This window comes from Empidonax traillii, unplaced genomic scaffold (genome assembly GCF_003031625.1).
Source record: "Empidonax traillii isolate 1590-97213 ecotype Southwest subspecies unplaced genomic scaffold, ASM303162v1 scaffold1397:size233085, whole genome shotgun sequence".
Classification (NCBI taxonomy): Eukaryota; Metazoa; Chordata; class Aves; order Passeriformes; family Tyrannidae; genus Empidonax; species Empidonax traillii.
The window spans coordinates 45,495-55,652 of NW_020956590.1; the positions used below are offsets into that span (position 1 = coordinate 45,495).

General features: G+C 63.7%; 3 protein-coding genes and 1 long non-coding RNA gene across 4 annotated transcripts; 3 read left to right on the forward strand and 1 right to left on the reverse strand.

Moving 5' to 3' along the window:
- Window positions 1-1,522: 1,522 nt before the first annotated feature.
- On the forward strand, window positions 1,523-4,068 carry TTC24 (tetratricopeptide repeat domain 24; the record flags this gene model as incomplete). Its single annotated transcript, XM_027907067.1, has 8 exons — window positions 1,523-1,637; window positions 1,929-2,762; window positions 2,853-3,059; window positions 3,142-3,270; window positions 3,395-3,516; window positions 3,630-3,749; window positions 3,879-3,949; window positions 4,041-4,068. Coding segments are annotated over exons 2-8 (1,497 nt in total), but the record flags the coding sequence as incomplete, so codon positions are not given.
- Window positions 4,069-4,072: 4 nt separating this feature from the next.
- Window positions 4,073-5,117, forward strand: LOC114069939. The gene is made up of 3 exons (XR_003573844.1): window positions 4,073-4,108; window positions 4,224-4,356; window positions 4,612-5,117. It is a non-coding gene; the product is annotated as an uncharacterized LOC114069939 (long non-coding RNA).
- Window positions 5,118-6,112: 995 nt separating this feature from the next.
- Window positions 6,113-8,157, forward strand: NAXE (NAD(P)HX epimerase). Its single transcript, XM_027907068.1, has 6 exons — window positions 6,113-6,309; window positions 6,631-6,739; window positions 6,979-7,089; window positions 7,223-7,336; window positions 7,421-7,568; window positions 7,651-8,157. Exons 1-6 carry the CDS (start codon window positions 6,128-6,130, stop codon window positions 7,851-7,853), a joined length of 867 nt encoding a protein of 288 aa, XP_027762869.1. The 5' UTR covers window positions 6,113-6,127; the 3' UTR covers window positions 7,854-8,157.
- Window positions 8,104-10,118, reverse strand: GPATCH4 (G-patch domain containing 4; the record flags this gene model as incomplete). Its single annotated transcript, XM_027907063.1, has 6 exons — window positions 8,104-9,048; window positions 9,133-9,183; window positions 9,278-9,384; window positions 9,530-9,637; window positions 9,849-9,941; window positions 10,026-10,118. Coding segments are annotated over 6 exons (1,059 nt in total), but the record flags the coding sequence as incomplete, so codon positions are not given.
- Window positions 10,119-10,158: the final 40 nt, after the last annotated feature.

A 10,158-nucleotide genomic window follows, 5' to 3' on the forward strand; every position in this document is an offset into this window, starting at 1 on the left:
TCGTCTCTCCTGCCCCCGGCAGTCCCCCCTTTGCCGGTGCGGGTCACTCACAGCGCCCGGTCCCGGTCCCCTCCATGGCCGCGGTGGCGGCTGCGGCTCCACCCGCGGTTTGAATCTCCCGCCGCCCACGTGGCCCGCGCGGGGGCCGCCGGGGACTGCAGTCCGGCACCGGGACGGGGGGGGCCCGTGGGTGCACCAAACGGGGTGCGTGGGGACACCCGAGGGGAGGGGGGGAGCCCGTGGGTGCGGGGGTGGCACACACCGGGATGCAGCGGTCGCCTATGGGTTCCGGGGGGTGGCACACACCGGGGGGGCGGGAGGACCCCGTGGGTTCAGGGGCTAGGAAAGAACCGGGGAGCAGCGGGAACCGGTGGGTGGAGGTCCAGGCAGGGGCTGCTGGGGGACCCCAGCCCGGGCTGTGCCCAGGGGCTAGGGCTGTGCCAGGCACAGGGTGCCAGCCCTGCGGTTGACTGTGCCCTCGCTGCTCTGCAGCTGTCCATCAACCCGCGCCAAAGCACAGACCTGCCCTGCCACCGACCGAGCCCCCAGACCTGCCACGAGCTGCCGAGACGGTGAGGGGCCGGTTGTGCCACGCGTGGCGTGGCTGTGTCATCCACTGTGCCCACGTCCCGTGCATCGTGTGGAGGTGCCGCCCAGCGCAAAGCTGTGCCCTCCATCGTGCGGTTTTAGGATCCATCGGTCCCAGTTCTGGCCGGAGTGGAGCTGAAATGTTCTTCTCAGTGGCTGGCACGGTGCTGTGCTTTGGATTCAGAATGAGAACAATGTTGATAACGCCGGTGTTTTGGGGTTTGGTAAATTGTGTTGCTCCTACGTCAAGGACCTTTTGGGTTTTTTGTGCCTCGTGCTCTGCCAGTGAGAAAGTTCACGAAAGAAATTGGGAGGGGCCATAGCCCAGACAGGTGACCCAAACTGGCCAAAGGGATATTCCACGCCATAGATGATCATGCCCAGTATATAAACTGGGGGAATTACCTGGGAGGGGCTGATCTGGGTTTGGGAAGGGAGTCTGGCATCAGTCAGTGGGTGTATTCTGCATCATTTGGGGTTTTTTTCTTTCCCTTTTTTTTTAATCATTATTATTATTACTTACCATTATTATTGCATTTTACTTTGTTTTCAATTATTAAACCCTTCTTATCTCAACCTACAGGTTTCACTTTTGACTCTCCACCTCAATCCATGAGGTTGGGAGGGGGAAAAAAAGGGGGATTGAGCTGTGTGGTGCCTAATCTCCATCTGGGCTTAAACCACAACTGTCACCCAGGTTGTGCCGTCCATCCGTCACAGGTCTCACAACCGGTGCCGCTGCACGGAGTTGCCATGGCGCTGCACACCGTGCTGGTGACAGGGGTGAAACCAGAGCCAGCGGGGCCATTGCAGGATGTGCTTCCCTGGGAGCTTTGTCCCAGCCTGTGCCAGCTCCTGCCACGCTCCTGCCGCTCAGAACCCGGCTGTGCTGCAGCACCAGGCACCAGCGTCCATCGCCCCAGTGGAGAGACCCCTCTGACCCGTCCATCCACCCCCATCAGAGAGCTGTGACGTGCAGCAGCACCGGTGGGGATGCCCGGGCCTTCCCCTCCCTGCTCTGAGCACCCTCCTCGCCTGAAGAGCAAACAGTAAGTGTGTGCAAACGGTTCTTCTGCCTCCCAAAAAGGCGCCCCGGGAACTTCCCACTCCCTGCTGTGGCATCTCCCCTGCTCCCCCAGAGTGATCTCTCCCACCCCGGGTGGCCACCAAGGTTTGCAGGGTCCTCCGTGGAAAGGCCTTTTCCCCCCTTGAAATTTTAACAGCAAACAAACCACAGGAGTTCCCTAATTTTTCATAAATAATATAAAATAACTCTGCTCATTTGAATCCCTGGCAGGATCGTGCCAGCTCGGCTGCCTGAGCTCCTGCCTCTCTTGCAGGCCGGTCGCTGCCCATGCCCATGGCTTCAGAGGAGGCTGCTGAGCCGGGATTGCAACCCACCACCCCTGCCAACCCCGTCCTCCCCTCCACCACCACCACCCCTGCAGCCCCTGCAGCCTCCACAGCCCCCACCAACCCTCCCAGCCGCAAGAAGAGCCAGAAGAAAAAGAAGGAGAAGGCCGAGGCCAGGGGAGATGCCCAGGAGGGAGGTGATGAGGCAGAGGGGCGGGTGGCCGCGATTGAGGGGCTCACACAAGCTGGGCGCCGGGCGCTGGCACTGGGGGCCAGGCAGGAGGCAGTGGGGTGCTTCAGGAAGGCCCTGCTCCTCTCCAGGGACACAGTGAGCCCTCAGCTCCGCAGGGCTTGTGCCTTCAACCTGGGAGCTGCCTACGTGGAGACTGGGAAGCCCAGAAAGGCCCTCGAGTTCCTCCTGCAGTCCCAGCCCTCGGAGAGGGAGGACGAGGAGGAGCACCCGGGGGACCTTTATTTCAACGTCGGGGCAGCTCGGGAAGGGCTTCAGGACTTTCCCAAGGCTTGTTTTGGCAAAGCCAGCGGCCGCGACGGCGTGTCGCAGGCTGGCGGCCGGGCAGGGACCCACGTGCAGATGGGCTGCTGCTACCTGGGGATGCGGGAGCCGGCACGAGCCGCGCGGTGCTTCCTGGACGCGGCGCGGACCTACAGGGCGGCGGAGAGCCCCGAGGCGGCGGCGGTGGCTCTGAGCAGGGCGAGTGGCTCCATGCTGCAGAGCCGGCGGTTCCGGGCGGCGGAGATCGCAGGGGTCCTGGCCCAGTGCCGCTCTCTCTGTGAGGCCATCCCCGACCCGGCCCTGCGAGGTAACGCTGTACTGCGCCCTTTGCTCTCGAGGGTCCCCGGGGGGGGGGGGGGGGCAGCTCCCGCACCCGCTTTTCCTCTGCGCCCCCCAGGGAAACTCTACCACGACATCGGCCTGGGCTACTCCCAGCTCCACATCTTCTCCCTGGCTGCCGAGAGCTTCGAGCAGGCCCTGGGGCTCTGCCGGGGGGACCGGCCGCGGGAGGCTGCGCTGCTGCAGAACCTGGGCGCTGCCCACAACGCGCTGCGCAGTTTTGGCACGGCGCTGGGCTGGCACCGGCGCGCGGCCGCGCTGCACGGTAGGTTACACACCGCTGTCATCGGCTCTTGGCTCTGCTGGGTGTGCCGGCTGGGGATGGAGACCCGTGTCGCCGATTCCAGGCGCCCTGGGGAACCGGAGGGCGCAGGGGCAGTGCTTTGGGAATCTGGCCTACGCCTGCAGCCGGCTCGGGAACCACGAGGCTGCCGCGGAGAACTACCTGCACTCCCTGCAAGCCTTCCGGGACTCAGGTGAGGGGAGGCACAGGCAAACACACCCCCCCTTGGGCGGTCTGCAGCACCAAGCTGGGTGATGCTCCCTGCCCAGGACCTCGACTGCATCATGCTGGGACTGATGCTGCCCTTTGCTTCCCAGGGGACATGCAGGGGCAGTGGCAGGCATGTGAGGGGCTGGGCACAGCCTGCTTCCAGCTGGGAGACCCCCAGAAAGCCATCGGGCACTACCAGGAGGCCCTGACTTTGCTTTCCCACTGTCAGGTAAGACCCACTGGTGAACCTCCAGGGCCAGACTCTGCTGTGCATCACAGGTGTCCCAGCCCTGGGGACAGACCCACTCAGCCCATCATCCATGTGGGCTCTGTCCACCACAGGACACCCCCAGAGCTGCCCGAGAGCGGGTTGTGCACAAGCTCACGGATGCCATTCAGCACCAGCTCTGCCTCGGTGGCCGCCTCTCCCACCGTGGGGGCCAGGTGCCCACCCCAGCTCCGGTGAGCATCACCCAGGGCGTGGGACACAGGTGGGCTGGGACCCCAGTAGGGGTTGGTGGCAAGAGGTGCCCAGGTTTGGTGGGCAGAGGGACAAACATGTGAGTCCCAACCATCCCTCCATCCCAGCAGGAGCTCAGCCAGCTGCAGGTTTGCTCCATGCTGCCCCAGGCCAGCGGGACACTGCTCCAGGGGAGTGAGGTGTGAGTAGCAAAGGTGCTGCCCTCTCCCTCCTTCCTCTGGGATGAGTTCCCAGCATCACCCAGGAGACAAACCTTCCTTTCTTCACTCCAGGTCCTTTGGAGGGGAAACTCAGGACCAGCTTTACGTGTGTGTGCCAGGACCACACCCCAGGCCTTCAGGTGAGAGGGTTAGACCTAAATGCAGGATTGAGCCACCCAGGAGATTCCTGCTGAAGCTCAGGCTTCAACACCATCTGACACTCTGCTCTTGCCTGTTCGTCCTTCCTCCCTGGAGGCAGAGGAGTGGCCCTGACTGATGCCCTTGCACTGGAGCCCCACAACCCACACGGCACCCTGGGCACCTCTGGGGAGGATGAGGGTGGTCCCAGAGTGGCTCCAGGGTGTCTGAGTCAGCCCCAGGCTAACAGGTAGGTGGGCGAGGGGGAGTCACCCCAGTACAGCCTCTGATACCCAAATACTCCTGCAACATGAGTGGCGTCTCTCCAGAGAAGCTCCTGGTTAATGGGGAAAATCCAGAGGTTTTTAAAGATACATAATTCTGGGGAGTTGGTTTGGGGTACTTCCAGCTGGAACCTGGGGAGGGCTCGGTCATGTGGCGATGGGGGAAGTTTGTCATGCAGATGCTCTCTGTCACCTCCACATGAGCTTCACTTCAGTGCCAGTAATGGGACCACCCCCCCTTGTGCCCGGCCCCACCACCCCACACAGGCCTGTAAGTACGGAACACAACTGGAGTGTCACTTCCCTGGAGAGCCCAGGGCTGCAGGTCTCACACTGTGTTCCACAGGGCATCCTGACCACCAAACCCTCCAGCCAAGGCCTCAGGAGCAGTAGGTGATGCCCTGGGGAAGTGAGTAAGGGAGCAGAAAGGAGGTTTGGGCTCCAGGGTGTCCTCTGAGAGGAGGGTTCAGGGGTGGAGACCCCCAGCAGGGCTTGGAACACCCCTGATTCTTGCAAGGGACAAGTTCCTAATCCAAAAATCACGAAGCCTGGGGATTTTGACACCTTGTAGCCAGCATCAAACCCCGCCCTGTGGATGGGGCAGTAGATCTGAGGGTGCTTTCCAGCACCCCGGTATGAACCTCCTGCCCACTACTGCCTTCCAGTGCCTAAAGGGGCTTCAGGACAAATGGAGAGGGACTTTGGACAAGGGCCTGGAGTGACAGGACAAGGGGGAATGGCTTCCCACTGCCAGAGGGCAGGGTTAGATGGGATCTTGGGAAGAAATTCTTGGTTGTGAGGGTGGGAAGGCCCTGGCATAGGTTGCCCAGAGAAGCTGTGGCTGCCCCCTGGCAGTGTTCAAGGCCAGGTTGGACAGGGCTTGGAGCAACCTGGTCTAGTGGAAGGTGTCCCTGATCATGACAGGAGGGTGGGACAAGCTGGGATTTAAGGTCCCTCCTCACCCAAAGCAGTCTGTGACTCCATAACTCCATTTTACATCCCGCTGGACACTCCCACAACCTGTGATGCCACCGTGATCTCGCAGCCCTGGCAATGACCCCACTGCCACTGCCACCAGCTGCCGGCCCCACCCGGAACCCCCCAGAAGGACCAGGACACTGTCCCTCGTCTGCAGCCTCGTGTGACCAGCAGAACACGTGGGAGATGCTGTTCCTTGGGAGGGGGCCTGGACAGCCCCAAGCTGGAGTGGGGTTTGCAGGGGGGGCCCATTGAGCCAACACGGTTTTGACCCCGCTCTGTTTCCACCATCCTTTCCATGCCAGGGTTTGGCGGCTGAGGGGGCATGAAGGGACTGGAGGGACCGTGAGGTCCTGACGGGACTGGAGGAGGAGGAGGAGGGGGCTGGATGGACCACGAGGTCCCGCGGCCTGAAGAGGGAATGGAAGGGACCGTGAGGTCCTGTACCGGGGCTGGAGGGGGAGATGGGGGCTGGATGGAGCAGGGGGTGCCAAGGGGACTGCAGGGGGAGATGGGGGCTGGATGGAGGGCGGGGAGGGAGAGAGGGTGCCCAGCATGGGCCAGTCGCTCGGTGACGATCGCTCCGTGACGGTCTCTCGCTGACGATGGCTCGGTGATGGTCTCTCTCTGACGATGGCTCGGTGATGGTCTCTCAGTGACTATCGCTCCGTGCCGGTCGCTCCTCCCCGGGGCGGCCCCGCGCCTGCTCCCTCCGAGCTCCTCGCCCCGTTCTGGGCCGGTCGGGGCCGAGGCCGCCGCATGCCGGGCCCGAGGGCGCTGCTGGGGCTCGGGCTGCTCGTGGCAGCGGCGCGGGCGGGCGGGCGGTGCCGGGGCTGGGGTTGGGGTTGGGGTCGGGGCCGGGAGTGGGGCCGCTGCCCTCCCCGCCGCGCCATGCACGGCCCCAGCGAGGGGACCGGCCCGAAGGGGCTCCGCTTCCTCGGGTAGGGCTGGGTGGGGAAGCGGGGCGGGGAATGAGGGGGGTGGGAGAGCTGGGCGGGGGGTTCTGGGGGTCCGCAAGGTGCGGGGGGGCGGAAGGGGTCGAGGAGGACGGGACATGGTGGGGGTGGCTGAGAGATGCAAAGGGATCGGGCAGGACCTGAGGTTGGGATGCAGGTATACACAGGGGGGGGGTTCGGCGTGTGTGTGTTACCCCCCCATGGCTCATGCAAAGTCGAGGGGGGTCATAGCGGCCCCCCAGCCCTGCAGACCTTGTGTGTGGCCGGGTGTGGGGGTCCCCAGGGGTGCCATCCTCCTCCCCCCAGGCAGGAGGAGGCCCAGGCCATCGACCAGGAGCTCTTCACGGAGTACAAGTTCAGCGTGGATCAGCTGATGGAGCTGGCAGGGCTGAGCTGTGCCACTGCCATCGCCAAGGTGGGGGTCCTGAGGGGCAGGTTACTGTGGGGTTACTGTGGGGTGCCAGCACTGTGTACTGAGCTGTGCCACCACAAAGGTGGGCACCAGGGAGGCAGGTGGGGATCCAGGGAAGGGTCCTAGGGTGGGGTCCCAGTCCCATGGGCAGAACTGTGGCAGCACCAAGGTTGGGATCGCTGGGAGTCCTGGTTGTGTGGTGTGGCCCTGCTTTCCCATCATAACTCCACATTTCCTACCAGGCCTACCCACCCAGCTCCTTCACGACGAGCCAGCCCGCCGTGCTGGTGGTCTGCGGGCCGGGAAACAACGGCGGCGATGGGCTGGTCTGTGCCCGGCACCTGAAGATGTTTGTGAGTCTCAGCACACTCCCTGTGAGGCTGCCAATGCCCACGTGGCCCTGTACCCACAGGGTTTGGGGTCCTGTTCCTCTGGCTGCTGCTGGTGCCAGAGCAGGATGAGTTCAGGTCCCTCATGCTCTTGTAGGGCTACCTGCCCACCGTGTATTACCCCAAGCGCCCCAGCAAGCCCCTCTTCGAAGGTTTGGCCACCCAGTGTGAGAAGATGGACATCCCCTTCCTCCCAGAGTTCCCGACTGAGGTGAGGGGCAGCCGCCGGCTGGGGAGCAGGGGGGAGCAGTGCCCAGGGCTGCCCTTCACCCGCTGCCCTCCCTGCTGCAACAAGGCTGCGTTCATTGACGAGCTCTACGGCCTGGTGGTGGACGCGATTTTCGGGTTCAGCTTCAAGGGGGCGGTGCGGGAGCCCTTCGGCAGCATCCTCAGCACCCTGGAGCGCGTCACGGTGCCCATCGCCAGCATCGACATCCCCTCGGGTGAGTAACGGCCGCACCCCCTGCAGGAAGGTGCCCGGCCGGGGTGGTCCCGGCTCCAGCCCGGCCATGGGGCTCGTTGCAGGCTGGGACGTGGAGAAGGGGAAGGCAGACGGCCTCCAGCCCGACATGCTCATCTCGCTGACGGCGCCCAAGAAGGCGGCGACGCACTTTGCCGGGCGGTACCACTTCCTGGGGGGCAGGTTTGTGCCCCCCGCGCTGCAGCAGAAATACGCCCTGAACCTGCCGGCGTACCCTGGCACGGACTGTGTCCTGCAGCTCACGTAGGGCTGCAGCCACAGGGGCTGGGCTTGGCTTCAGCACCACACTGCAGGGCCGAATTCTGCCCAAGCCTCTGCTGGGAGGGTGCTCAGCACCTTGCTGGGCTTCAGCTCAACCCAGCAGGATCAGACCAAAGGCCCAGGAGGTGAGAGTGATGGGGGTTGCTGGGGGGGCTCCGTTTGAGGTTGCTGCCTGATCCAAGTGATCTGGGATCCTGGGTTCTGCCACTTCCCACACCACTCACACTTTAGGGTGGTCTCACTGCAATAAAGATTTATTTGTGCCCTTGAAAAAATACTTCAATACTCTGCAGGGTCTGTCCCCTTGTGTCCTTCTGCAACGAGCCCACAGCAAACCCAGGGCCTGGGGGGAACTGGGGTCACCCCTGACCAGTGAAGGCTCAGGAGGTGAAATAAAGCTCGATCCAGCTCCAAGCCAACCCATCCCAACCCAGCATCTCCAGGCTGAGCCACAGTGCTGGGCTCTGTCTGGGATGAGCCTGGAGAACCCTTGGGCACCCACCAGCACCAGGATCGGGACCTTCACAGCAAGGTGGGACTGGCAGCTGCACAACACGGCAGCTGTGGCACTTGCTCACTCTGGCTCCCTCTTCCTTTTCTTCTTTTTTCTCTTCTTCCTGGGGCTGTGTTCCAGGTCTGGCTCACCTGTGCCTTCTAGAGGTACATCTGTCTCAGCTGGCTCTTCTTCGTCCTCCTCCTCCTTCTTCTGTTTCTTCTTCTTTTTCCTCTTTGCAGCTTTCCCCTCCTCTTCTGCCACCTCCTGTTCTGTGTTTGCCTCTGGCTTCTTCCTCCTCTTCATGATTTTCCCCTCCTCTCCTGATGCCTCCTCTTCTCCGCGTGGCTCTGTGACCTTCTTCTTCGTGACCTTCTCTGCCATCAGCTCCTCTTCTCCGCTTGGCTCCCAGATCTTCTTTTTCTTCCTCTTCACAACCTTCTCTTCTTTTCCTGATACCTCCTCCTCCTCCTCTCCATTTGGCTCCTGGCTCTGTGGCACCTCAGGGTCGGCTCTATCCTTGGACTTTTTCCTTTTCTTCTTCTTTTTGCCCTGGCTCTCTGCCGGGGGGCTGCTCTCCGGGAGCTCCTGATGCCGCCCCTTGTGCCGGTACATGGCCAGGAACGCTCGTTCCTGCTCCTCCAGGCGCGCCAGCTTGGCACTCATGGTCAGGCCGTGACGGGCACCCCTGCAACGACCACAGGCCGTGGGATCTGGCATCTCCCTGGTAGGAAATGTGCCCCCCAGCCCAGCAGCACCCCCAGCCACTCACTTGTGTGCCGTGCGGCCCCCACACGCCTGCACCAGCTCCTCGTCCGTCAGCCTGCGGGACACAGAGAGGACGTGTCACCCCCCAGCAGTGTGGCCCCTCGCAGCCCCTCGTCCCTCCCCATGGTGGGGATGGGGCTCAGCCTTGCCTCCTGGCCGAAGAGAGGTCCAGCTTCTCCTCCTCCTCCTCCTCGCTGCTCTCGGAGCGGGCGGGCAGCGACAGGGACTCCTCCCCACAGGCTGTGAGTGTGGCCGACTGCACCAGGGACACGGAGGGGCCGTGAGAAAGGGGGGCACAGCAGCAACAGGCTGGGGGCTGTGCTGTGAGCGGGGTGCAGAGCTCTCCACAGCCTTTGCAGAGACACCAGCTGCTCTCTGAGCCCCCTCCCGGGGCCGGTTACCTTCACGAAGCGGCCATAAAGCAGGTCCCCGGTGCTGCTGGCCTTGCGAGGCTTCCTATTGCTGATCCCGCCTCCCTGCTCGGAAAGCGCCTTCACGGAGATGCCATCCTGGAGGGGGAGAGACAAAGGGCTCGGGAACGATCTGCCCAAGGGGCTTCACCCCTCCAGCAGCACCTCTCTGCCACCACGGTCCCTGTGCCGAGAGGGGCTGCGGGGGGCACACACACAGCACAAGGACCACCCAAGGGACCCCAACCCCCTCCCCTGCCTTCCACCCCATCCCTGTCCGAGCAGGGTGCCCCCCCCAGCCCTCCCTCACCTGCCCGGCCTCCACAGCGATGTTGGCAGCCGCCTTGTTGAAGACGTGGTCCCACCAGTGGAAGGTGAAGGGCTCCGCCGCGTCGTGTCCCACCTGCGGGATGCAAGAGGAGCCGCGGGAATGGCTGCGGCCGGCGGGGGGCGCGGGCCCCGGGCCGGGCAGGGGGGCTGCACTCACCCCCGCCGTGTCACACTTCACCTTCACCCGGATGGCCTCGGCGATGCCGTCCTGCCGCTTGCCCAGGCCCTGCCCTGCTGGCACAGCCACCCATCACCCGCGGCCGGGGAGGGCTGGGGGAGACCGGGGGCTG

Coding starts and splice junctions, on each gene's coding strand:
- NAXE (XM_027907068.1), top strand. CDS start 6,128: ATGCCGGGCCCGAGGGCGCTGCTGGGGCTCGGGCTGCTCGTGGCAGCG. Junction 6,310..6,630: donor AAGGGGCTCCGCTTCCTCGG/GTAGGGCTGGGT, acceptor TCCTCCCCCCAG/GCAGGAGGAGGCCCAGGCCA. Junction 6,740..6,978: donor GTGCCACTGCCATCGCCAAG/GTGGGGGTCCTG, acceptor ATTTCCTACCAG/GCCTACCCACCCAGCTCCTT.